A 26,688-nucleotide genomic window follows, 5' to 3' on the forward strand; every position below is an offset into this window, starting at 1 on the left:
TCTTTTTTTTTATAATTTTAATTATAAATATATTAAATTACCTTATGATTTTAATTATAAGTGTATTAATATATATTTGTATTAACAATGTATAATATGTATTAGTGTGTGTATTAGCTTAATTTTAAAACGTAAATGGTAATTAAGTACAACTTTCTATGATAGCACACAATTATTTGAAGAATCGAAACCCAAATCAAAACTAGATGAAACCAAAACATCAATAATCAAAACCCAAACTATACCAACTTTAGTTGCTTCGAGGTGGTCCAAGACCTAACCTTTATTTACATGAATTTTTTGGTGAAAAACTTACGTCTTCTTTTTTTTGGTAAAAAATATATACAAGTTTGCTCTACACTCTTGCTACCCAAGATTCTTCAATAGACATGCAACAAGAGATAATTGTTTGCAAACTAATCCGACTTAAAAAAAAAAAAAAGAAACAGAATATTGAAGTACTGTTTGAATAGGCAAGTGATATATCTAATATTATATAAAGATAAAATAAAACACAGCTGCTTCCAGTACTATACAGAGGAATAATTGAGTTTATTATGGAAGCAAAGCATCTCAACTTGGGGAGTTAAAGCTAAAGAGAGAAGAAAGCAATTCTAAGAAGATTTTAGTTCCAGCAAGTGCTCTCTTCACTCTCCCCCTTTACAAGAACTTATCTATGCTAGTGACTAAAGTACTTTTGGGAACTGCACCAATAATAGCATCTTTCTTCTCACCATTCTTGAATATCATAACAGTTGGGATGCTTCTAATTCCATATTGGGTTGCGATTGCAGGACTGTCATCAGTATTAAGCTTGTAGCATTTAAGCTTTCCAGTATATTCCCTAGAAAGTTCATCGATTACAGGGTGGATCATACGGCAAGGACCACACCATGGAGCCCAGAATTCAACAAGGACAGGGGATTCAGATCCAAGAACAAGATTCTTCCATGTTTTCTCATTAACAGCAAGCACTGAAAATTTCAAAAAGCAATAGATTTATTTCAATTAGTTTATGTTTCATATATCACTGAGCCATTACATCCGTAAAGACATTCCAGATTAACATGCAATGTGACGATTAGAACAAAGATGATAATTTACTAGTTTTATACATGGAATACATAACATTAATTTTCGCTTCAAAACTGGGTTTTTTAGCCAATTTCAATTAGATTAGGACTAAGGTTGAGTGTTGAATTTACTCGATGCTGCGCTATGCATCTAAGGTAGAAACTTCCATTATTTTCAGAACTAGCAACTTCAATCATTTGGCAAAACTTAAGCACCACACTTTTGCAAATGTAATTTCAGTGTCAGCCAAACAGCCTAGACTAGAATATTCTCCTGTCAATGATGATGGGACGTCAGCTTATTATTATTATTATTATTATTATGAAAAATTCTTGCCGAGGCCGATACCCAAAACACAAAACACAAGTAGAATTTACACAAGAAAAAATTCCTTCATTATTATTATGTCCATTCCTTGCTTAATAATTTTCCCCTTAGTTTAGGTCAGTTACCATCTGATATCATAGAGTAGCTGGCTACCATCAAACTGGGCTTGGGCTTGGGCCCGAAATAAAATCTCAACTGCTCTCTAGCCCTTCATGGTATGCATATCCTCCAGCACCAAATATATTGCTTTCTCAACAATTGTTATTGTCATTAGTGTTCAATTATGGTTCTAACAAAGCCTTGATCATCAGATTATCAAATTCGACGAAGTTTTTCATGAGAATATCAATACTCACACTCTCCACTTTAATAAGCATCAAATTCATAAATGATTTCAGCCATCACACCACTCGGATGTACGGAGCAGAACTTAGATACTAATTACCAGTAAACACTCATTTTAATTTAATTCATCAAAATAAGGCAAAAAATCTCAAACCAGTTTAAAACAATAACACAAAAGACTGCGATCCTTACCTCCAACAGCAGTTTCCTGTGTCTCGCACACGATCCTCCCACGAGCAAGTCTAGAACGAATGGGAGTCTGAGTGACCGATCCAAAGGAGCGAATCTTGAGACCACTGGCCTCCGGTAACCTCACGGCTGGTCTCTTGCTGATAGATGAAATCGGAGAGGCAGAAGCAGTGAGGGAAGGAGAGACTGTAGATTTGGGGAAAGAAGGAAAGGAAGGAATGGAAAGGGAATCGAGTACGGTAGCCATGGAAGCCGAGGATCGCAGCTCCCTAAAATGGAAAGAGAGAGGATTGTCTTTGTAGGGAAGTGAAAAGCGCAGATTAGATCGAGAGAGGTAGAGAGAGAGAGAGAGAGAGAGAGCGAGGGCGTGCGTTGTTGCTTTGGAGTTTGTTGGTTTGGAATTTAGCTCAAGGAAATAGATATTGAACTATTTGGAGGATGAGGAAAGTGGTCCTGCATATTCCCATGTGCTTTCATCCTATTGGTCGGATCAGTAACCCAACCGTTTGATGCCACGTTATCATTTCCATATAATTTATATTTTTATTTTCATAAATAATTTACGCATTTTCATATATAATATTATTATAGTATTATAAATATTATATTTAGTTATTTAAATTAAAATGTTAATTTTAATATCATTTTAATCAATTATATAAATAAAAATATTTATTAATTTAATAATTATTTTTTTATTTAGTCATTATAAAAATCGAGTCGAATGATTTTAAAATAAAAAAATATATAGAATGTTCCCTGCTATATTATATTTATAAAATTTTAATTACTCTATAAAATATGTAGCATCAATTCCACATGCATAAAAGAGAAAGAGTAAGTCCTCTAAGGCACTTAATAATTTCCCTCTAAATTATAATTAAAACATTAAAAAAAATTACAATTGATTTTAATTATTTTTTTAAACAACTTAATCTTTTAATTTTATCAATGTGATTTTATTTGAAAACTTAGCTTCCTTTGTTTATAATAAATTAAAATTAAAATAAGAATAATATTATCACTATATATTAATTAACATATAAAAATATTTAATAAATTTTTTTTTTCTCATATAATGAGTTCGATTCAATTATTAAATCAAATTGAAATTACTCGGTTCGTTCCCCAATTATTTCGGTTATAGATCCATCTCCAACCTGTTGGCCCACAGCTTATTCATAAAGCTGAAATAAAGTAGATTCTTTAGCCAATGCAATGAACAACCAGCAAACCTGTCAAGATAGTATTTAATATTTTTATTTAATTAAAATATTATTTATATTATTTAATAATATAAATTTTATATTAATATTTAAAAATTAAGAAAATATTTTATAAAAAATTATTCATTTTAATTTTTAAAAATTAAAAAATTAATTTAATTAAAATTAAAAAAATAATATTATTAATTTTATATTTAATAAAATATTTTATTTTAAATTAATATATAAATAATTACTACTAATCATCAATATTTAACGGCTACTAAAAGAGCATCAAAATTCTATTTTGAATAATCTATATTTATTATCGAAATTTTTAGTAATCAATTTTGAAAAATGAATGGGCCGATTTCCGTGCTTTCCTCGTGTCAACCCACGTCCTCTATATTCTTCCCAGACCCATCGCTTCTGTAGCGACATTGACCACAACCACCATAGATAACATTCACACGTGAAAGGACTGTCCAATCACGATAAGCAGAACATCTCAATGAACACTTGTACAGATGCTATTGGTGGATTCTCATTAAGCAAATTACATACTGTCCTTGTCTATGTAACAGTCAAGAAGAAGAAGCGTTTCCTGAATTCTCCACCCTCTATATAATTTTTCAGTCTGTTTCAGAGAAACCCTTCTATATAATATATATCTTCTTCTTCTTCTTCTTCTTCTTCCATGGAGATGTCTAGGAGATGCAAGGAAAAGCAATCCTCTGAGAGGAGAGTTATCGCAGGAGAAGCAAAGACGATGATCCATGATAGGATTCCTACAGAGGAAGTGATGAAGCTAGCTGCCATTGCAATCAGCTTAAATGTGCGGCCGAGATCATCCGATATGCCACTGCATATGCAAGAACGTGCTTTTCGCTATGCAAGATCTTTTCTTGACTCAGCTCCAAAACACCGCCCCAATCCAACCCACCTTGCTCGAGCCCTTAAAAAGGTCCGTCGTCCCTCTCTCTATCTATCTCTCCTCCTCTGTGGGCTCTGACTTTGAACTGCTTACAGGAGTTTGACTCGGCCTACGGGCTAGCATGGCACTGTGTAGTGGGGACGAGTTTCGGATCGTTTGTGACTCACTCAGCGGGTGGGTTCGTGTACTTCTGTATAGAGCCGCTGTCTATTCTCCTGTTCAAAACAGAGGTAGAGTTGGTGACGGAATTGGAGGCTTGAATGGATTGTTGACAAATGAGTCGTCAACAAATGAGCAGTACACCTGACCTGAGTGCTATGTACCCGAGTGTAGGGTGTTTAAAAAATATGTAATTCGTTTATTTATTAAATATAATATTTTATAACATACGGTGTAAGATGATTTTTTATTATTTAATAATAATTCGAGGATTATAGAGTTGTTATTATTATATAGTTTAATCTGATAACTTTTTCGTGCGTATAAAATGGGTACTTTGCAGATACTTTCAGGCGGAAGGTAAAGCTTGGAAAGATCTTCTTCGGATAATCAAATGCAGCGCTCAATGACGAGCTCTTCTTCAGCATGGCAAACCACACATTAACAGTCGTTGAAGTTGATGCTGTTTATGTGAAACCTTTTGAAGCTGAGACCATTCTGATTACTCCTGGACAAACTACAAATGTTCTTTTAAAAACCAAGTCTCAATATCCAAATGCCTCATTTTTTTCATGACTGCTAGACCCTATGTAACTGGCCTAGGCACTTTTGACAGTACATCTGTCGCTGGGATTTTAGAATATGAAGCTTCACCTAAAACCCATCAGCCTGTCCTCTCAATTAAGAAATTTGCACTTTTTAAACCAAATTTACCAGCCGTTAATGATACTTCTTTTGTAACAAAATTTGCAAATAAACATCAAAGCTTGGCGAGCACAGAATTCCCTGCAAATGTGCCTCAGATGGTTGATAGGCAATTTTTCCTTCACAGTTGGCCTTGGATCGAGCCCCTGCCACAAAAACAATACCTGCCAGGGGCCAAATGGAACAATGATCGCAGCTTCAGTTAATAATGTATCATTTGCAATGCCAACCAAAGCTCTACTCCAATCCCACTTTTTGGGTCAATCAAAGGGTGTCTAAAATCCATTATTTCCTTTTAGTTATACTGGGAACCCGCCAAATAATACTATGGTCATTGGTCAGCAATGGAACAAAGCTGGTGGTGCTTCCTTTCAACACTAGTGCAGAGCTTATCATGCAGGACACCAGCATACTCGGTGCAGAGAGCCACCCTCTCCACTTGCATGGCCTCAACTTCTTTGTTGTTGGACAAGGTTTTGGGAACTTTGATCCAAATAAGGACCCTGCAAATTTCAATCTTGTTGACCCCATTGACAGGAACACAGTGGCTGTACCCTCTGGTGGGTAGGTTGCAGTACGATTCCTTGCAGACAGCCCAGGTTGGCATAATTGAGCTGCTTAATTTCAAATTTCAGCAACGACTAATTTATTCTAAAAATATGTTATTATCAAATATCAATTATAATTATTCTATATTCAATACCTTAGAATTAAATTATAATATTATTTTTAGTTCGTTTACGAAGATTGAGGGCTAACCAAGCAGCTGTGTTGGCCATTGATTTGCCACTCACCATGCCCCTTAGCTTAGCCCTACTACCCTCAGAAAGTAGGGCCACCCCGCTCACTAAGAACGGGTTAGACATCAAGCAATATATGATGTTCTGCATGGCAGCATGGTCAGGTTATATTCAACTATAATCAAGTGGGCGTTAAAGCCAATAGAAATGAAAGTTATGGATTGAGTTTAGTTGCATATAATCACAAGGTTAAGCAGGCCAATAGAAACCCTATCTTTACTCAATCTGCCTTTCTGTTCAACTCTACAAAATTTCTGAGAAAAGAAAAACAATAAAATGTATGCTTTTCAAGTTCTCCAGAAAGAGTGAAGTTGAGAAGTTTGATTTTGCCATTGAACTGGAAAGGCTTAGATAACAAGGAAATAACAGAAGGGTCCAACGGTATTAAAAAAATATTGCAGCATACAAAATCACATACCTTCCAAGTACAACAGCAATTGGTAAAAATATGCAAAACGTTACATGCTAGTTCACTATACTTACTATACAAACATGATACCAAAACAAACACAGAAGAAAAAAAAGGGATAAGAAGCAGCATTTAATATAATCCAACTTAAAATCAATGGTCTAATTTGAATTGTATGAACTAGGACAAATTCCGCACACGCATCAAAGTTTCTATCTTTTCAACATCCTCTGGAGCGTCAACACCATGTGCCTCATGGTCAACTTTTATCACCTGCAAAAACATTTGTGTGCGCATTATGGTATCTGAATATTTCAGCAACCTAACACCATCAGCCTTGACACTTGACAGAGAGACAGGGCCTTCCAAGTTCTCTTTAAAAAAGAAATACAAAATTCAATTGTGATAGAATGACAAGGGGCAGAATAGCATAATTTCCTGAATGAGCTGAAAATACTGAAAAATTTTAGAAATCATTGCAATGTCAAAAATATTTTGCTAGGAGTATAGCATAAATCCAGCTATTCAAAGGAAGGTTGGAGGGAGAAAGTGGCAGGCGAAATTCACTTTACCTTCATTTTATAACCATTCTCAAGGACTTTAAGCTGCTCCAGATCTTCTTCTAGTTGCAATGGAGTAGGTTGAAGTTCTGGATATATCTTTAGAAAATTTGCATCATAGCTCTGATCAGAAATAGAGTGAGCGATTCATAAGAACAGAGCAAACACACACATGCTCTCAGAGACATGTACCACCCAAACACATGAAGAGATCAATTATAAGGAAAATATGACATCTTCATACCTGAATCCCAAGATGAAGCAAATATGGAAATTGTGGGTTGACTTTTCCTGATCTGTATCAAGTGGCAAAAAAATGCATCACGCGGCCCAATAAATGAGTAAAAGCATAGAAGAGAAATAAAAAGAAAGCAAAACCACCAATTTTTCAATATCAGTAAACTCACTTATTAGAAGGAACGAGTCCCCTTGAAAAATAAATAGCATAACCTCGATTATCCACCACACATTTCACTCTATTGGGATCAAATGCATCTTCAGGCTTTAAAGATGTTACAGCAGTACTAAACACTGCATCTGGGGATGCCTGCACCATATGTAAATTTCAACAACTCAATGCCTTAAATAAATGAAAAGCTTCAAACTGAGATAAATGTCCAAAAATTGCAAACTGATTTTATAGCCATACAACATATTTCTTTTCTTCAAGAATATAACTGAATTTAACAGGATATTTTATGATATGCAAAAGAGGCCTTTGTTCAAATATTAAAAAATAAAAAAGATCAACGTGAATTTGTTCATATGATGTAAAAGTCACATTTCATGAGAGGAACATGTGTAGAATGGTAAACAAATTTACCTGCAGTGCTTTAACAATTCCATCAATTATCTCAGGTTCAATGAGAGGCTCATCCCCCTGAATATTGACAACAACATCATATTTCTTTTCTAGCTTTCCAAGAGCTTCATTGCATCTTTCTGTACCTGTATGCTAATACAGATTATTACAATCTGCAAATCCAATATCAAATTGTATTTTTATACTTAGATATTGACCAAGTGACCATACCATTTCTACAAGATTCTGAAGTCATTATCACATCTGCCCCAAATCCACGACAACACTCTGCAATCTTTTCATCATCCGTTGCCACAACTGCATCAATCACAAACTACGAATGAGATATCATAAACACAAAAAACAAGTATACACATGCAAAAATACAAGAAACAGGGACACACAAGGAGTAATCACAATGCTAAACGAACATTTATCAAATCAACTAGGTGGTCAGCTACAAAGTGCAGCCTATGGATGATGTCTTCAGCATTTTTTTTTCCTTTTTTGGTGGAAAAAAGGATTAAACAAAAGCAAACACAACACTACACCACATGAGAGTAGGCCACTCCCATTTTATCATGAGAAATCCACTCCAAGAGCTCAAGAGGAGGGCTCTACAACATATGGACACGTAACCCAACTCTTACAGCATAGCCAGCCAAGAAGTCTGCACATCTATTAGTTTCACAGTACACATGCACAACACGAACCTCCCAATTGTGGGTACCGAGACTCTGAATGGAAATCACCAAAGATCTCAAGCTGCCAACGGGTTTTTCAGTACCATTAACCATAGACACAGCAGCAAAATTGTCACATTCCAAAATAACTTGGGAAAATTCCTTCTGCCTAGAAACCTGCAGACCAACTTAATTGCCCAAAGCTCAGCACCAATCGGAGAACTTTTACCAAATTTGGCAACATAACCTCGCTGCCACATCTCAACTTCTACACGAAGCATCCACATTAATTTTATACCAAGAACTCCACGGTGGCCTCCATAGAATCCAAATCTGACCCTGACAAGGATTGGGCAGAATAACAGAACTCTCTTTCTTAAAAGAATCCCGAATATTCTCACAATAGGCAAAAATAGCTAAAACAGTACCAGCTGAATCTTCATGCTTACCACTAAACAATAACTTGTTCCTTCAGCATTTTTAATTGCCCATCGAAAATCCCTGTCCACTGCCCCCAACCCCAACCTCTGAAAGAAGAAGAAGATAATATCTACCAAGCACATGCTACACCTTGAAAAAAGAAAATATTATTTATCCAAGAAACTCTATCATTGATTTCATTGGCATAACTACATTTTTTTTCATTAATTTATCTTTTTCTGTTCACAGGAATGGAGAAATGAAAAACATCCAGTGCTAAACAAGTTGGATGGACAAGTCCAACCCATAAATAATAAATTAACTTTTTTGTGGGGCTCCCTGAACCAAATCCAGACTTCTGCACTTGACATCTAGATGCATTGTGATGTAACCTAACCCTAGATAATGAACATAAGTAGCATTTAAGCATTTCTGCTACAATCAAGATATGTAGTTGAATGCATTTCTAAAGATATTGCTCTAATTAAACAGAAAATCTTAGCATCATTTCCAAATAAATTAGATGAATCTCAGCAAAATTAATTTACCTATGTGATCCAAGGTAGTTGCTAATTTTGCTCTTTCCCAAGTTCTCTGTAGATCATCAACCAAATGCATTAGAAAACATACATTACAGTCCATTTATTATGTTATCGATACATGTCCACAAGGTGTTTCTACAATTAAACTAAAGAATTTCATAAAATTTTATAAAATTCATCCGCAATTCTATACATTACATGTTTGGAATATAAAATTTATGGTTTTTTTTTATAATTCCATATTGTTATGTCAGAAACTATTAAGATATTTACAAGTTCTCATTGTTAATTTTATGGAATTCGTTAACTTGAAGCAAATTCTATAACAATTGATGGAATTTTCAAATGAATTCGTACAGTCTCTGTGCTAATACTTTCTTTCCTTGTATAGTCTCTGTGTTAATACTCTCTCTCCTTGTCCTTTTTCTCTCAAAACATAAAATTATTGAAATTTGAGGTCCTAGTATAGATATACCAAATATAAAAAATGCCAGCAATTGAATTTTTAGTGGATCCCTAACCATTTTCCATAGAATTCTTTTATCTATAATAGATTTATCTAAAAATGAAATGAATTACTTGTTGATGTGGTTGCAAACAATTTGATGAGCTTAATTTACCTCCAAAAAGGAATAAATAATCTAGAAACAGGAAGTGCACAATGTCAGTTCTTTTTTGTTTCTAAAGATGAACAAAGGATTCTCTCACTTCTTGAAGTGTAATCATGGTTCTCACAATCAATCAACTTAATATAGGCTTTCCTCATAACCATGTTATTGAGCTCAACCATAGGAAGTGTTAGAGTGAGGATCCACGCATCCTCCAAGAGAAAAGATCGAAGATCTCACACTGTGGTCATTGGCAATATGAATCTGACAAGCGATAAACAAATTAAGAAATTCAATATTATATTCATTCAGCAGCTCTTTGAACCTCTAATGAAGCATTTCACTGCTAATTAAAATTGGCTGACGTTGTTTAGGCCAACCATTGGATCACAAAAAATGTTAATTGATGATTGCTCATCGTTTAACAATCCGAAATGCGAAAGCCGTTCCAGATTTTGTACCAAATCATTCAACTTTAACATTAAACTACACAAAAGAACAGAAACGGGAAAATTGAACTCATGTAAAATCTTTTCGTAAAAATTTAAAAGATAATAAAAAAAAATTTGAAGCAAATATGATTTATACCTGAATCATGGGTTTCCCTAGAATTTGGACTAGTGGCTTGCCCTGGAACCGAGAGGAAGCGAAACGAGCAGGTATGATTCCTACAACCCGGCTTCGGAACTTTCTGAATCTACCCAGATAAGCACGAGCACCGAAAGCAGCAGCAATCGCAGCTCCAGCCACAATACCATGCACAATCCATAACTTGGCCAATGATGAGGAAGAAGAAGAAGAAGAAGAAGAAGAAGAGCACGTCGTCATTGGTTGAATGGTTTTCAAACTGTTTGCCGCACTTGAGGTGTTGAATTAGAGAGAGAGAGAGAGAGAAAGAGTTAACGGGCGAAACGCAAATGCGGCCTATATTATCATCATCAGCCGTGCTGTAAATTCACCGTTACTCAGACGCGTTCAATTTGCACAATGTTATATCTGTTTTTTCCTCAAATTCTAAACACTTTTTTTGTTTATTTAGAATTTTTTTTCTAAACTAAAATAAATATATAATTACAATTATATTGTGATATTATAAATTATTAATTAATTTATTTTTAAAATTATTTTGTTATGTTTTGAAAAAATTAATAAAAAATATTAATTTAAACAAAAAAATTATTAATTTATCAATGTAATGTTTTACGCGTATACTTTGAATCTCATTTGTTAAATGGCTGAAAAAATAGATGGAAATCTCGGTTTGCTCTCCTCCAGAAAAATGCAAGTTTGTGGGAAAAATAGGAAACTCCTATTAATAAATAAATATCATATTATATAAAATCATAGAAAACTTATACAAAATTATATATTTTTTTATTAATTGAGTGTATATTCACCTAATACATACAATAGTTTTCCCAATCAATGTTGCATGATTGGCGGTGCATGTGATGACAAACTTAGGGCAGTTTGCTTTTGTATAAATCATTTGACATTTTTCTTAAAGAAACATTTTTATGTGGCACTCTGTCGCAGGTGACCATTTGAGGTTCTGCTTGATCCAGCAATTAATCTAACATGTGGCAGGGATTACTTCGGCAATCGCTCCGCTTGTAGCTTTCGTAAAATAAATGAACACAGCATCAAACCGAAAAACAGATTTCTGACTTGGTATGCAAAATATTATTAATATTTATGACATTATTTGATCCAAGAATTTACTGCAACTCAATTCCATTGGTTTGTGCATATCTTAACATCGACATTTGAAATGTTGTAGCAATATCCAATAGATCATCAGTACGTTGGTTTGAGATACAGTACACAAAATAATGAAGTGTCACCCCTGTATTACGTTAGAGACAACCAACCTGACAAAGCAAAGTAGCTTGTGAAGCCAAAATGTCTAGGAAGCTTAAATAAATGATAATCAATTGTACACTAACTTAAATGTTACTGATACAAGAAAAAAAAATGCTCATGTCAAAATTGTATGCTGCTATTTGTCCTTCACTTCTGCATTTCTCACTATTCTTTATTCTTTGGTGTGGTAAGCTGCTCCACGTTCAACAATTCAAAGCCAAAAACCAACATCATCCCACTAATTTTAAGCTCCAAAATGTGGTCAGCAGAATCACTCATTCAACGTTTGTAATAACATACAGCTTTGGGTCCACCACACAATCACGGTTGTAATTCACTTCTGCAGGTGTTGGCACGCCAATAGCAGCGTTTGAACTGTGAATGGTCAATAACACATATTACATGGGTGAGTAAACCATCTGCAGGGGAGAAAAAACCACAGCAGAGATAGCTAATGAATGATCTCAAGTGAGGAGACATAACAAAGATTTTGCATGCAATATCTTTTCAGTGGCGCCATGGAGATCCACCAATATTATAGCTAAACCCATTTTCATCATCTCGGTTATGTCTCCAACGCTGTTTCTTTCTTCCTCTTTTCGACCCATTTTCTTCATGACTGATCTTCCCCACATCACCATTTTCTTTTATCTTTCTAAACTTGTCTTTGGAAGAAGATTTCCTTTTCTTCCCAGATGATTGTGCATCACCATCTCCAGCTACTCCACCTCCCCGTGGCAGTTCTTCATCATCTAACAACCAGTTACCCAAAATCTCCTGGTGATCATCATGATGTGACTGTATTGGCTCCCCAGCTCCCGGCAGCAGGGCATCGAAAGTCACCTCCCCATTGCATCCTCCTTTCCGCTCCAGCAAAACAGGGTCTGGTCTAATTATGGTGCCAAGAATGCTCCTGTTCGGGCCTAAGCTTAAGATGGTCTTTGGATTTGTCAATGTTGAAAATGCCATTGAAAAGGCTGACCTAATCTGCAACAAGGATTTGACAACTAGTTAATAATCTTTACAGTAACAAAGGAATAAATAATTTTTATCTTAATATGAATCTGATTTTTTGCCAGAAACATAAGAATCCGAGGAATTCTCAAACTTCACATTCCATGTGATGTGAACAGATAATTCTGCTAGGCTAACTTGAGCAAATAAAAAACCTAGCCAATGTCCACCCTGCCTTGCACAGATGAAAGATGCATAGCTTGTTGTCAACATAATTGAGGTTAAATCACTGATTTCAAAACAAGTTTCGAATTCAAATGCAGCATTCAACTGAAACCAGCCATCAGCCACAGTTGAACATAAGCCAATTGAAAACTGCAATATTTGACAAGTATGGTGCTCTTTGCACACCGAATTGAATGTCAAGTAAGAAAGTTTGATTCAGGATATCATCTATAGGAGTTAAGCAAAGTCTAGAAAAGTTGCAACCTCAGAGTCATTGCTGCACTGCAAGGTTATAGTGGCTTGACAAGGGATTGACTCAATACAACCAGCATAACTTACAGATCAATGAATAGCAAAACAAAATGTAGATGACTAACAGCCTAAGAACTTCAATCCTTCTACAAACTAGCAAATTACATTTTTTTTTTCTTCCTTTTTGATCAGTACAGTTAGTAACAAGCTATATAACTTCATAATTCAATCATTGGGATAAACCGCCACTAATCCATCAAAACACACCACCATTCAAGAAATGGAGATCAAAATTAAATAAGAGGGAAAACCATGGCCTCTAACTAGAAAATATAGGTTCTGAACTCAGAGAAGGAACTCGTCAACATGAAACAACACACACAGGTAGGGGTGGCCACTGGGCCACGCCAGGCCAGCTCCAATTCAAGGTTCAGGGGAATGGGAACCAGACTGCAATGTCCCCCTCACTTCCAATTCCAATTTGGTTGTGGTTTTGATTTGATTCAGTTTGGCTTTGATCAAAGCCAATAGTTGAAATTTTTCAAAATTTTTATTTCTTTAAAAAAGAAAAATCCAGTTTGGCCTGTAAACTGGTCCAATTCTGAACCAGACCATGGCCAGGTCTACACACAGGATATCTAGATTTATTCAAGCCCAGCAAATTTTAGATCCGTAGGCATTCTGAACCTTTCAGTTCAATAAACATCATGCATCACTTTAAATTTTCAACAGAGTAACAGCTTGAAAATGAATTATTGATGACAAGATATTCAGTAGCTTTGCAATTTTAGAAAGAGTAAAGATGCATTGGATTTTTTTTCAGTTTAATAGCATAGTTGCCAAATGTCATTATAGCACACTTGTGAATAAAAGAGTATTGACAAATGTCTTTTTTATATGGATTAAACAGGCCAATCAAATATATTTGGTGATCAAGCTGGCTAATGTGAAAGATAGTCAAATTATGGGTCTAATCAGATCAAATATTAATTCTGTTAAACAGGTCAACCAGATTTGGCTCAAACAGGTAGGTTTGATTCATGTCCATAAATCAAGTCAAAAGATTGCCACCCCTGCATTCTTCAGTTAAATGGTTGACAAAATGTGCTGCAATGACACTCAAATCACTCTCTTACATTGATATTGGGATTTGGGCATTTATAATTCATAATTGCTGGTGCTGTGCAGTGAAAGCAACAAGAAAAGAAGATTCTGGATCATTGAACAAACCTGGAAGTAATTAAATGAGTTCTTCCCAATGTCATTGTCTGGTGCCTAATCCATCAAAGGGGGAAAAAATGCTTTACCAACCAAATTAAATATAGATAAATAAAAACATTATTAGTGTAGGGTCGATTTTTATCCAGTTTCATTCTCATCCCAATTAGTCTGCTGCATCAAGGTGCAGAATGCTTGCCCGTAATCAGTGTGAAAGGCAAAGCAGGTTATCGTAACCTGTTTTGCCTTTTGGGGGGAGTGCACTATTAAGAGAGGGGCGGACCAGCCATGGGGTGGAAATCAGCTAAATCCACTCTTAGCTATAAAGGTATATCAACCAACCCATCCAAACCACGTAAATGCCATATTAAGAAATCACACCGATACATTTTCAGTTGACAACCTACTATTTTATTTGCAAAATATAGTCAATTAATACACAGAAATTTCATGTAAGCAAGTTGACCTGTGGATCTTCAATGGCGATGAGAAATGGCCGTCCCTTGTTTATAAACCTAAAATAGAATAGAAGGAAGAAAATAAAAAATAAGCATAACCTTATCATTAGGCCAAGTGTAAGAAGATCAATATTTGCATCCTGTAGCTGAAAGTTTTTTGCTCTTTTTACCCTTTCCTATGCTTTGAAAAGAAAGTGCCTGCCCCATTGCAAGATACACCAACATCTATGGTGTTCAATTTGCGCCCGTAAAAGTCAAAAAAATGTATCTGCTACCCAAAAACAACATAGTTAGAATATATAAGCCTATAAAATTTGTTTTATCAAGTCCCTAAATGAAAGGGTTCACATCTGTTGATTCAATTGTACAAGGATGATGCTTAATATAACATCAATGTTTTTGAACCCGAATTTGATGTTACTTTGCATGGTTCACATGATATACACAAGCAAATAAAGCTCTTCCTAGTTTCTATTCATCAAAACACTATAAAACAACTTATATAAAAAAATCTGGTTATTTTAGAAAACATACCAGGAGGACTCCCAAATTATCTTCTAAAGAAGATTGGCACTCTCTGAGATTCTGTAGCATCAAATGCATTAGATTACATGAGCAATATTATTAGATGAAGAGCAAAATGGGAAAAAGTGACATTCCATCTAAAGTACAGCACTGGACATTCCAAAAATTAGTTGATTAGGGAAAAGAAACTTTTAAGTAGCCTAATCATAGAGAAAACACAACATTGGCCACATCACTTTATTACTGTATCACAGTAGATTGGAAAAAAAGAGATGTCAAATACGGATGACGATAATTCAAGTTGCTACACCAATTACCTAATTCATAGAACTTAGTTATTACTCATATACTTAATTAACCCTGTAAAAGCAACCCCCCCCCCCCCCCCCCTTCCCTCTCTCTCTCTCTCTCTCCCCTCTCTTTTCACACTAACCATAATTAATTCATTTACAAAATAAATTTTAATTCCTCACTAAACACTTACCTTCCTTAATTACATAGTTTCACCAAAATGATACAATAGCTTTGACAAAAGCAATTTGAGGACATCCGTAGGATTACTGGCAAGGAGATGCCCAATTTGAAAATAAAAGCCTAAACCTAGAAGAGGAGTACTTTGGTCACCGGGAAAGTGTCCCTGTTAGTAAGGCATTTCCTTTTTTTATTTAGGAATTTTAATACTAGTTATACCATCTTATTTAGGGCTCTAGAGCTTTATCAATAATTCTCCTATTTAGGATTACTAATCCACTAGGACAAGTCTTTTAATCTCATCTATAAAAAAAAAAAAAAAAAAAAGTCTTTTAATCTCAGGGATTTCTACATCTACAGCCCTAAATCCCTGTAGTCTCTTGACACTGCTCACAACACGGTGAAAAGCTTTTAAACTTATCCTAGTTCTACCAACAGCATCCCAAATCCTCCAAGATTTTCTTACTCTTTCTTCAGTAACTAGACCTCTTTAACACTAAATCTCAGTTTCGAATTGCTGCAGGGAAATTGAAATTCCCCAACCCAGCCCTTGTAGTGGCCCACTTGTACCCTTAAAACCACTACACCTGATCCAATTTCAAAATCCCATTCTAGAACCATAATTCCCTAATTCCTAACCCTAATATACAGAGTGAAACAATAATCCACAACAAAGGCAGATCCAACATCTGTCCTACATCACACTTTCTTGAACTTGGCAAGCCTTTCCCATCAATGACAAGAAACAATTGCCTAATCTTGGAATAAACCTATTACAATTCCCCATGGCAAATGAAATGGTTTGCCTGATATTCAAGGGTCCATTGCCAACATCTGGTGGATAAAAAATTGATAAAAGAACAAAACTAAAATCGTTTCAGTTTGCTCATAAGACACCATAGTAATAGTTCCTATTCATCAACATACAGTTTCCCAACGAAAAAACTGGAAGATAATCTCAACTGTCTGTATCCAACAATATGATTTTATTATTAAATCATTATTAAGAAAACTTTATTGTCCTTGTAAAGTAAACAATTGTCTCAAACTAGAAACTAAATGCAACTTTTAGAAATGAAATGCCGAGAAAAATTTTAAGAGTAAGAAGGAGATATATGTGAAATAAACTTTATCCAACCCTTAAATAAGAGGCAGCAAGAATGGCATGCAAAATCCTGCTATCATGTCTATATTTTCATCTTATTTAATAACTTTTTCATAATTAATTGAAGCTTTCAAATACTTACATATAGGAAATGCATCACAACACATATAGCAGGAAGTGTTGAAAAGCCAGCCAGGGACAATGTTTGCGTTGTACAAACAAAACCTAGAATCATATTGTAGAAGATCTTAAATTAAAACTAACTTTTGTTACCTTTAACATTGCCATGAGCATCGCAAGTAGAGCATAAGAACCTATGCCGCCAGAGTATACCTACATACTTTGAAGGATTCTTGAATCAGTCAAGCACAAGCTAAGAATGAGACAAGGGAAGAAAGTTCAACTAATTATATTGGAATAAGCTATTAGAAGATGGGAAATATAGAACATTAAAAAAAAAAAAAAAAAAAAAAAAACTACCTCAAAATGGGAGAAAAACAAATCTCAAATTTTCTATTATTAAAAAAAAAAAAAGAAACCACCTCAAAATGGGAGAAAAACAAATCTCAAATTTTATATTAATTAAAAAAAAAAAAAGAAACCACCTCAAAATGGGAGAAAAACAAATCTCAAATTTTCTATTAATTGTCAATATTAATAATAATATGCTATACTAAAACACCTACATAACACAGGAATTTATAGTATAACACGTAGTCCTACTAGTACAAGGATTAGGAGTCCTAAAATAAGAAAATATTAAACCAATCTAACTAGGAATATAAAAGGAACACTATCTAGGAAATTCTGAACAACAGAATTCCTAAATAATTAAAATACCACTGCCCAATTAAATTTCCTAAATAATAGACACTTAAGATTCCTAATCATAATATAAAATTTGAATGAAAGATCTTAAGAAAATATTAAACCAATCTAACTAGGAATATAAAAGGAACACTATCTAGGAAATTCTGAACAACAGAATTCCTAAATAATTAAAATACCACTGCCCAATTAAATTTCCTAAATAATAGAAACTTAAGATTCCTAATCATAATATAAAATTTGAATGAAAGATCTTAATTTTACAAAATAAAAATTTTATTGACTACATCATTCTCCCCTAATCGGAGAAAGCTTGATCTCGAGTTTTGTAATGCTAATGAATCAAGAACTAAATTCGAAGAACAAGCAACTCTATCTTATTGGCTGGTAGCAATAAGATTGAAACGAAAAACTCTATTCTTTTCTTCCTATCCTTGGAACATCTTGTACTTGTAGTCCTCAATTTCATCTTGTAGTCATTGAATTTCAATCCACATAAAATCAAAAAATCAAAATTTTGATCAATGATTGACTGATTGTGCTTCAAATATTTGTTTCTACCCACAATGAATGTCAAAAGTGGAATCAAGACATTGAAATTAGCAGGAAAGGATTTGGCCAAAATTGTTGATGTGGCAAGGTTGCTGACGTAGCAACATCAGGTAATGTGTCAATAGTATACTGTAGCAGGTGGCATGGCAGCTAAAATAGTAGAGAGCAAGGTTGCAGGATCAATTGAGGACAGGCACACAGTAGAAGGCATGGGATAAGTTCAGTTTATGGACAACAGACTCGACTCGGCACATGTGAGCAAGTGAAGGCTTGAACGAGCAATCAAACAACAGCAAGACTCCAATCAGCAGGCGACAAGCTTTTGAAGAGGTGTAAAAGTCGATTGGTTGGGCTAGTATAGATTCTAATCAAAACCTGACCCAAATGGAAACTAGGTCTGTAGAGGCATTTGGTGGTCAGAGTAACACCAAAAGAGTCACCCAACACGGGCTATAGTTTAGTGGTGGTAATGCAATATTTTTCGATGTTCAGACGATGATTAATGGTTGCTGGCAGTAACATGGGCTTAGGCAGCAAGAGAGACAAGTAGCGAGGCAAAAAAATTCAAGAAGAAAAGCCAAAAAAAACTTAGATCGTATTCTCTAGCTATTTTCATAGGTATCAGACTAAAAAGTGCTCTAATACCAAATTGATGTAGAACACAAAGAACACTCAAAACGGAAGAGAAATCTCAAATTTTTTATTAATACTCAATTGTCAATATCAATGATATTAAGCTCAACCAAAGTACCTAAATAATATAAGTATTTATAACATAATAATTAGTCCTACTAGTACGAGGATTAGGAATCCCAAAATAAGAAAATACTAAACAAATCTAACTAGAAATATAAAAACAACAGTAGCTAGGAAATTCAAATAATAGAATTCCTGAATAAATCCATAACTAAAATATTATTTCCTAATTAAATTTCCTAAATAATAAAACTCTAAAAGTTAGTTTGGATAGAGTGGTACTGTCCCAAAGTAATCGCTTTAAATATCTCGGCTCAGTCCTTCAAGTAGATGGGGGATGTAAAGAGGATGTTAGTCATAGGACTAAAGCCAGATGGCTGAAGTGGAGACGTGCCACGAGAGTTTTATGTAATTGCAAGATTCCCAATAAATTGAAAGGAACATTTTATCGTACAGCCATACAACCGGCCATATTATATGGTAGTGAGTGTTGGACACTGAAAGAGTTGTATGTGTCTAAGATAAGAGTTGCGGAGATGAGAATGTTATGGTGGATGAGTAGCCATACTAGACTAGATAAAATCCGTAATTAGAGTATTAGAGAAAAGGTAAGAGTAGTGCCAATTGAGGATAAATTGAGAGAAGGGAGATTGAGGTGGTTTGGTCATGTGAAGAGTAGACATACGGAGGCTCCAGTTAGACAAGTAGAGCACATTAGGGTAGAGGATAAAAAGAAAAGAAATGGTAGACCTAAACTGACCCGGAGGAGAGTAGTATAACATGACCTAGAAACATTACACATTTCTGAGGATTTAACCAAAAATCATTTAGAGTGGAGAAAGAGAATCCATATAGCAGACCCCAAATTTTTGGGATAAAAACTTAGTTGAGTTGAGTTAAGTAGAACTCTAAACTTCATAATTATAAAATAAAATCTGAGTGAAAGACCTTAATTTTTCAATTAAAAGTTGAATAAAATAATTCCTAAATCTACTTTTCCTTGACTGCATCAATGGGAAACGAAAATTCATACCTCATTGAGTTCTCTTTGTTGTAAAAACAATTTCAAGATTAAACATAATGGCCGTAGGCAAGGCCATTTTGATACTGCATCCTGAAAAGAGAACCACAAGCAACAACAAATTCAGAATTACTCTAAATATATTCATTTATACGTATATACATACAATTAGAAACTAGAATTCTACCACTAACATTGCTTTTTTATCAGCAAACCTACTTTGCAAGTGATATCCGTTGAATGATTGAGGCAAGCCTCATCTAATGTCAGGTAAGCTAAGTTACCCTAGAAGGCATCATAAATACATGTGTATGTTTCTCAAAAACACCATCAACAATCCTAGGAGTCTACTATATATAATCTAAGTGCAAACATGCCATCGCATATCTAGTAAAAGGATTAGCATCAGTTCATTGTAGAAAAGCATCAAACAATCAAGAACTAAATACTACACAAAGGAGATGACACATGACAAACCTTAATAAATTTAGCAGCTTTTGGTCCGTTATCCACATCAAAACTGTATTCCAGAGGATGAAAAACTAATCACTTTTCAAAATTGCAAAGCAGAATACAGGGAGAAACAGAGTTGTCAAAATGCCAAAACGGAAAGCATTTTATTTCCTAAGATATATAATTCCTATTGAACCAGTAACATTAAGTTTCCAAACAACTCACTATAAAGAAAGCATCACTGATTTGTTTTAGAGAAGTAACATGAAATAATAATTTGTCTGCTGTAGAGTACATAAAAAATTAACTGTTTGAAGACAAATGTCAACATGCATTCTGATGGTTTGCATTAAGCATCTGCTACCTTTAATTTCTCAAACATGTCTGAGTTCTTTGTAAATTTTTTGAAAGACTTTGACGAGTTACATGATTTATGAACAGAAAATATATTCAGATAGTTTTACAATACAATGTTTCATATTGCATTTCACGTTAATAATTGAGATGATCACTGAAACATGACCAATAAGAAAGGCAATTTAGCAAGCCACACCAAGAAAATATACCCTTCTTGAACCTTCATTTATGTGCAGCTTCAATGCAATACAGTCAGTATTTAAAGGTTCATTACTTATACTTCCTGGGTTGAAAGTGAAAGTTTGCAATGGATCTTTTGTCAAAGATGGCCAATGATTTGATAAATAAGTCCACTGTAATTAGTACAACACAAAGTATGCCAAAAATTCTGAAAGGTAACCATTCTTTCTTTCCTTTCTCTCGTCTCCTTTCTTCAAAATATATCTAAGTAATTGTTTTACAAACATTGGTATAAAGGTTAAATTGTAAAAAAACAAAAATTTGAAATGTTGCAAGGAGGAAAAATGACAATGAATAGAAATGTTAATCACATCAAACCAACAACCATATGATGCATCAAATTCAGGCATATAATCACCAAATCAGCAAAATGTTCATCTAAGTATGAAGATTTATTGGTCTTATTTGGTCAAACATCAAGATAATCAGTAAAAGACAAGAGAAGTATTTATATAACCAATGTGGCAATAGAAAAGGGAAACCTTATATCAAATGAAATCCCACTTTGTCTTTCTATGAATTTGACAATTGGCACACGAGCCTTTGCAATCACCTAAGACATTAAAGAAAGAACATAAGACAATGTCTTGTTTTGTTCCATAATAATATTCCAGTCATCAGAGGATCCATCATACCTGTATCTTCTTTGCGATACCCTTCTGAGACAATGCCCTTGAAAGTGCCTGCAAACCAATTTGAGGGTATTTTATACCCGACCCCAGAATCACAACCTACAATTAATAGAAAAAAGTCAAATGCTTCAATTCAATTGGTTATTTGTCAAAATATGAGGAGTACTTTTAGCTAATTTCATCATACTTACATCTATATCACTTGTTGGAAGATAAAGTCCTGTCTTGTACGAACCAAAAACTTCTACCTGTAACATAATAGCACAATCTTAAATTAAACACACAACCTTTCTACTTACATAGCTATAAAATTAAAACGTAGATAGAGACATCAATCACCTTGCAATTGGGCCATATGTATTTGATAACATCAAAAACAATTTTTATTGCTGTATCGCGTGCAGCTTGCTCCTTGGGTGTAGGAGAGAGAAAATCACAGAAATCTACTAACTCTGCAACACCCAGCACCAAATGTCAGGGTTAAAACCCAATTTACCACAATTTCTGAACAAAAAGCTAAAACTGTATGTTCCTAGTCATCTGCTATAAAACTTAGAATATTCAAAACGTCAACAACTTTGAGCCTCTCCTATAACCAATCTCAACAAGTAAAAAATGGTCAACAGTCATCCAGATCCCACTGTACAAATAAGAATCCATTTTCCATGGGATTGAATAAGAAGTAAATTAATGTTTTTCTATTCCAACTAGCACTATCAAATGAACCAAGCGCTAGATGAACAACTCAAAATTCACTTGTCAACATAGTTATTAAAGGATCAAGACACACTAAGGTGCCAAGAGGTCCTCGAGCCTATGCGCAAAGCGCAGGCATGCTCCTGAAAAATTCATAAAAGTCAAATAAATGTAAATACTCCATCAAACTTCAAATAACATAAAACTAAAAATAATAATAACTAATAATCATTCAAGTAATAATAATTTTGCAATCTAAATAAAATAAAAATAAACTACTAAAAGTTTAAGACACTAATATATTGAAACTTAAATAGTCTTTTAATGTCACAAAACTAAAGTCAAGCAATCATAAAATAACTACTCTTCAATTTTCATTGAGAGTAGCATCATAATTTTCTTAATCTTATTCTACACCTTCATCCACTTGGTATTAATATTCAAAATCAATATCCTCTCATCTTCACCATATCTAAGAACTAAAGTAGTATTAGTTTTCAAGTTGGTGAATGATGCTTTTCCTTAAATGTAACATTTTCTTTTTTGAGAAAGATAATAAGAGAGTGCCAAAGTGATAGTGTTGAATATGGAAATATGAGAGGTTTGCGAACTTAGGTGTACTGGTTTGATGAGATTTTGACAACAAATTATTACCCGTGATACTAATTCCGAAAACTTTCTAATGCGTTGGATTCTGCATTTTGCCAATGGAAGAGCTTGCCAAAGGTGGAAATAAAAATGGTGTGTCTTTTTAGACTCTTGCGCCTAGAATAAGGTGCATGTCTAGGTGCATAAGGCGCTAGAGTTGGAGCCTGTGAGCCTTACGCATGCCTAAGGCACGACTTTAATAACCATGCATGTTAAACAGTTATAGAAGACACATTAAAGTTCCCATTTAGCTGGGTTTAAAAGAGGCCTGCATGTGTAGCAAGATGGTTGAAATGGAGAAGCGTAACAAACATGTTATACAACCATAAAATCTCTGCTAAGTTAAAGGGCTAAGACGCAACTTGTCCGCAAAATGAGCCTAAAATGACATCAATACGGGATCACAGATGTATAGAAATATGTGAAATGAAAGGGAACCTGGAAGTTGCACCTGTTGAGGAATAGTTAAGAGGGGCAGTTGAAATCATTGGGACATATTGGCCAATATAAAACATTGGGCATATGGTTTGGACTTGTCCAAGCATTAAACAATGAATGGATCAGTTACTAGGGTAAATAAGAAGATGAATGGCCAATAAAAAAAATTGGGCATGTGGTTTGGACATGTCCAATTATAGACCAATAAATGGACCAGTATGATTGAACACATCAAAGTTAATAGTGTAAAAAGAGAAGAAGAAAGTGAGACCAAGAGTGACACAAAAAATGAGTATAAGGAGCAAAGAAAGCCAAAAAGTATGTTCGATCTGTTTTTCCTCATGGAACCAGAAGACAATGAATACAACTTCCACATCAAATTGCGTCTAAAAGAATCAATGCTACTTTATTTCTACTACACTACCAGAAACAAACAGTTGCAAGTTTTCAAAATTAAAGAATTTAATTCACAATCCCTGAAGTCACAACTAAAATTTCCCAAAATGAATAATAAAAAAAAATATTAATAACAACAGAAATAAGACCAAAAGAAATAACACTGACAATAATAATAATAATAATAATAATAATAATAATAATAATAATAATAATAATAATAATATAGCTGATATAAAAATAAGAATTTTAGAACTTTTCAAGAGCACTCACCTGCATGAAACTAAAGCATAACATAAAATTATTATTAAAATAACATAAATTATTAACAGACGCCCAATTAAAACATAACATAAATTATTATTAACAGACGCCCAATTAAATTAACCAAACTCAAAACCCCTCCTTTTTCAGCTATCCAATTTACCTTTATGTAATTGTAGCATAGGACTCCTAAACCTACTGTTCCCTCTAAACCAACTGCCTTCCAGGCTTGGCTCCAACGCCGACTGCAACTTAGAATTTCGAGTCAGCTCGGCTGCTCCACTGGGTGTCTTAGGCTCAGGTTCCTGCTCACTAGTGGCGCCAACATCAAGAGAGAAGAAATCAGGGGCGGCAGAGTCAATGGAAGAGAAATTAACCGATGAGAGAGAGATTTCATTGCGGAAGACGGAGTAAGGCTGGAGAGAATCGGAGACAGGAGATTGATTAGGGGTGGGAAGAGAAAGAGGGGTTAGGGTTTCGTAGAGAGGGATTGGAGTTTGGGTTGGGGAATCCATATCCAAAGGGGCGGCAGTTGGTTCTTTGAACGAGAGTAGGGGTTTTCTGTTAGTACAGGGGCTTTTACTATGCTCTATAAATAAAGGGGTGAAACTGAAGGGTCGTTGGCATGGGCAGTTGTTACAATTTTGCCTCATATTGGTGTCCCTAACAACAAAAGCAGCCACGATTTTGCGCTAAATTAGTATTAACTATGGGATTATCCGTTAATAACTTTAATTTATATATTTTTTTAATTTTAATATATAAAAATAATAAAATATTTTAAATTTTTTATCCATTATTTTAATTTTTATTTTTATTACTTTTACTTATCAAATTTTTTAATAAAAACCTCATAATAAAAATAATTAAAATTTATATAAATATATATAATATATATATATAAATATATATAATATATATATATAAATATATATAATTAATATATATTAATATATTATAAATTATTTTATAATAATTATTATTTATTATAATATTAATAAAATAATTATTAAATAATTTATAATTTATATAAAAATATTTTGTATTAATTATGTCATAATATTATAAAAAATGCTACATCTTATCTAAAAACTCTATCTTAATTGCATCAAGAAATATTTAATATGCATTTTTTTAATAATATGCTTATTTTTTAATAATATATATTTATATATTCTATATACGAATCATAAGGTAAGGTTAAATAATGGCTATTAAGGAATAGTATTAGAGTTGGAATGGGTTGATGATGTATTATGCTCAGACACCTGTGGCCATATCCCTTTCCTACTTCTATTTTAATTTTTATTTTTTATTTTTTTTAGTTTTCTTATCATAATTCTAAAATTCCATGTTGCAAACTAAATTTTATATTAAAATTAATTATTTATATATTTATTATGTTAATTATGTAAATTTTAATTAATTTATGTTAATTTTTTATATAATTATTTAATTGAAAAGTTATTAACATATTTTTATATAAAATATAGTTAAAGTTATATTTGATATAATTAATTTCTTTTATATTATTTTAATTATATATATTTTATGAATTAATGATTAAAAAATTATTTTATGTCATGAAAATTTTTATTTAGCTAAAGTATAAAAAAATAACATCTGATTTCAATCATTTTTATAAATAAAATTTTAAATATTTAAAATCATAAAATAAAAAAATAATAATATATAATTAATATAATTATATTTGGAATGTTGTAATTAATAATTATATAAAAATATTAATTTTAAAATTAAAAATATATTAATTAGTCCAACTAAAAGGTAGAAAATTAGAAAAAAAAATTAAAAATTTTCAAAAAAAGACAAACAAGAATACTAAAGAGAGTCACATTCTCTTTGCTTTTTAACTTTAGCGTGTGTATATATATATATATATATATATATATATATATATATATATATATATATATATATATATATATATATGTACACACACCCCTGTATTTTAAAATAAAAAAATTAGATATAAAGCATTATTATTTTTTAAATATATTTAAATTATTAAATTTTAATTTTAGTGCTTAATTTTATTAATTTCCATCTAAAAATTTTCCTTTAATTTTAGGAATAATGATTTCATCAAATTTAAAATTAATTTCACAACTAATTATGAAAATAGATGATTGAGGCTAAAAAAAGATAATTTTGTCACGACCCAACCTATAGGCCGGATAGACACTAGGACCTGGACCAGCCTAAAGCCCCCGAGGCCTGTAGTAAGCTTAACTATTCCTCAACCCAACTTTAAGACCCATTTGAGCCCAATTTCAAGAATTCAACTGGATAGAATTCAGCCATAAAATGGATCATTTAACGGGGAGTTTTTGACTCACCGGACCTGTAAACACAATATATAATCATCTGGGGAGTTCTGCTCACCCTCAACATAATCAAATGTCATAAAAATAAATAGGAGCTCGGCTCCCTCATCCAATCTAACCATACATGCATTTAATAAGTTTACAGGTCTAACATGACAATTATGTTACAGACCCAATCAAATAAATATTTCTAACACATGCAGAAATTATAGGAGTTAACAAAATTACACAAACATTAATAAACGACCTGCAAAGAAGAAAAGCAAGTTAACCACAATAATAATTC

The 26,688-nt window shown here is 33.4% G+C and overlaps 4 protein-coding genes and 1 pseudogene across 4 annotated transcripts; 2 read left to right on the forward strand and 3 right to left on the reverse strand.

Moving 5' to 3' along the window:
* Nucleotides 1-464: 464 nt before the first annotated feature.
* LOC110641962 (uncharacterized) lies at nt 465-2,340 on the reverse strand. Its single transcript, XM_021793864.2, has 2 exons — nt 1,939-2,340; nt 465-974 (listed from the first exon to the last, which is right to left on the reverse strand). Exons 1-2 carry the CDS (start codon nt 2,180-2,182, stop codon nt 661-663), a joined length of 558 nt encoding a protein of 185 aa, XP_021649556.2. The 5' UTR covers nt 2,183-2,340; the 3' UTR covers nt 465-660.
* A 1,385-nt stretch (nt 2,341-3,725) lies between these two features.
* Nucleotides 3,726-4,512, forward strand: LOC110641963 (dynein light chain 1, cytoplasmic). Its single transcript, XM_021793866.2, has 2 exons — nt 3,726-4,104; nt 4,170-4,512. The coding sequence occupies exons 1-2, from the start codon at nt 3,838-3,840 to the stop codon at nt 4,332-4,334; spliced, it is 432 nt and encodes a 143-aa protein (XP_021649558.2). The 5' UTR covers nt 3,726-3,837; the 3' UTR covers nt 4,335-4,512.
* LOC110641956 (laccase-17-like) lies at nt 4,350-6,027 on the forward strand (annotated as a pseudogene).
* A 74-nt stretch (nt 6,028-6,101) lies between these two features.
* Nucleotides 6,102-10,683, reverse strand: LOC110641961 (3-deoxy-manno-octulosonate cytidylyltransferase, mitochondrial). Its single transcript, XM_021793863.2, has 8 exons — nt 10,351-10,683; nt 9,161-9,206; nt 7,741-7,827; nt 7,531-7,655; nt 7,115-7,254; nt 6,952-7,003; nt 6,720-6,830; nt 6,102-6,420 (listed from the first exon to the last, which is right to left on the reverse strand). The coding sequence occupies exons 1-8, from the start codon at nt 10,588-10,590 to the stop codon at nt 6,328-6,330; spliced, it is 894 nt and encodes a 297-aa protein (XP_021649555.2). The 5' UTR covers nt 10,591-10,683; the 3' UTR covers nt 6,102-6,327.
* Nucleotides 10,684-11,527: 844 nt separating this feature from the next.
* Nucleotides 11,528-24,667, reverse strand: LOC110641964 (uncharacterized). Its single transcript, XM_021793868.2, has 13 exons — nt 24,218-24,667; nt 21,952-22,064; nt 21,804-21,860; nt 21,616-21,711; nt 21,463-21,533; nt 20,408-20,450; nt 19,943-20,023; nt 17,107-17,166; nt 15,267-15,317; nt 14,903-15,000; nt 14,741-14,789; nt 14,287-14,331; nt 11,528-12,612 (listed from the first exon to the last, which is right to left on the reverse strand). The coding sequence occupies exons 1-13, from the start codon at nt 24,567-24,569 to the stop codon at nt 12,133-12,135; spliced, it is 1,596 nt and encodes a 531-aa protein (XP_021649560.2). The 5' UTR covers nt 24,570-24,667; the 3' UTR covers nt 11,528-12,132.
* Nucleotides 24,668-26,688: the final 2,021 nt, after the last annotated feature.

This window comes from Hevea brasiliensis, chromosome 4 (assembly GCF_030052815.1).
Source record: "Hevea brasiliensis isolate MT/VB/25A 57/8 chromosome 4, ASM3005281v1, whole genome shotgun sequence".
Classification (NCBI taxonomy): domain Eukaryota; kingdom Viridiplantae; phylum Streptophyta; class Magnoliopsida; order Malpighiales; family Euphorbiaceae; genus Hevea; species Hevea brasiliensis.

Coding starts and splice junctions, on each gene's coding strand:
- LOC110641964 (XM_021793868.2), bottom strand. CDS start 24,569: ATGGATTCCCCAACCCAAACTCCAATCCCTCTCTACGAAACCCTAACC. Junction 15,318..17,106: donor TGCTCATGGCAATGTTAAAG/GTAACAAAAGTT, acceptor TTGATGCTACAG/AATCTCAGAGAGTGCCAATC. Junction 12,613..14,286: donor ACTCATTTAATTACTTCCAG/GTTTGTTCAATG, acceptor TCCTTGTTGCAG/ATTAGGTCAGCCTTTTCAAT.
- LOC110641962 (XM_021793864.2), bottom strand. CDS start 2,182: ATGGCTACCGTACTCGATTCCCTTTCCATTCCTTCCTTTCCTTCTTTC. Junction 975..1,938: donor ACAGGAAACTGCTGTTGGAG/GTAAGGATCGCA, acceptor TGAAATTTTCAG/TGCTTGCTGTTAATGAGAAA.
- LOC110641961 (XM_021793863.2), bottom strand. CDS start 10,590: ATGACGACGTGCTCTTCTTCTTCTTCTTCTTCTTCTTCTTCCTCATCA. Junction 9,207..10,350: donor TAGGGAAACCCATGATTCAG/GTATAAATCATA, acceptor GATGATCTACAG/AGAACTTGGGAAAGAGCAAA. Junction 6,421..6,719: donor AGAATGGTTATAAAATGAAG/GTAAAGTGAATT, acceptor ATGTTTTTGCAG/GTGATAAAAGTTGACCATGA.
- LOC110641963 (XM_021793866.2), top strand. CDS start 3,838: ATGGAGATGTCTAGGAGATGCAAGGAAAAGCAATCCTCTGAGAGGAGA. Junction 4,105..4,169: donor TTGCTCGAGCCCTTAAAAAG/GTCCGTCGTCCC, acceptor AACTGCTTACAG/GAGTTTGACTCGGCCTACGG.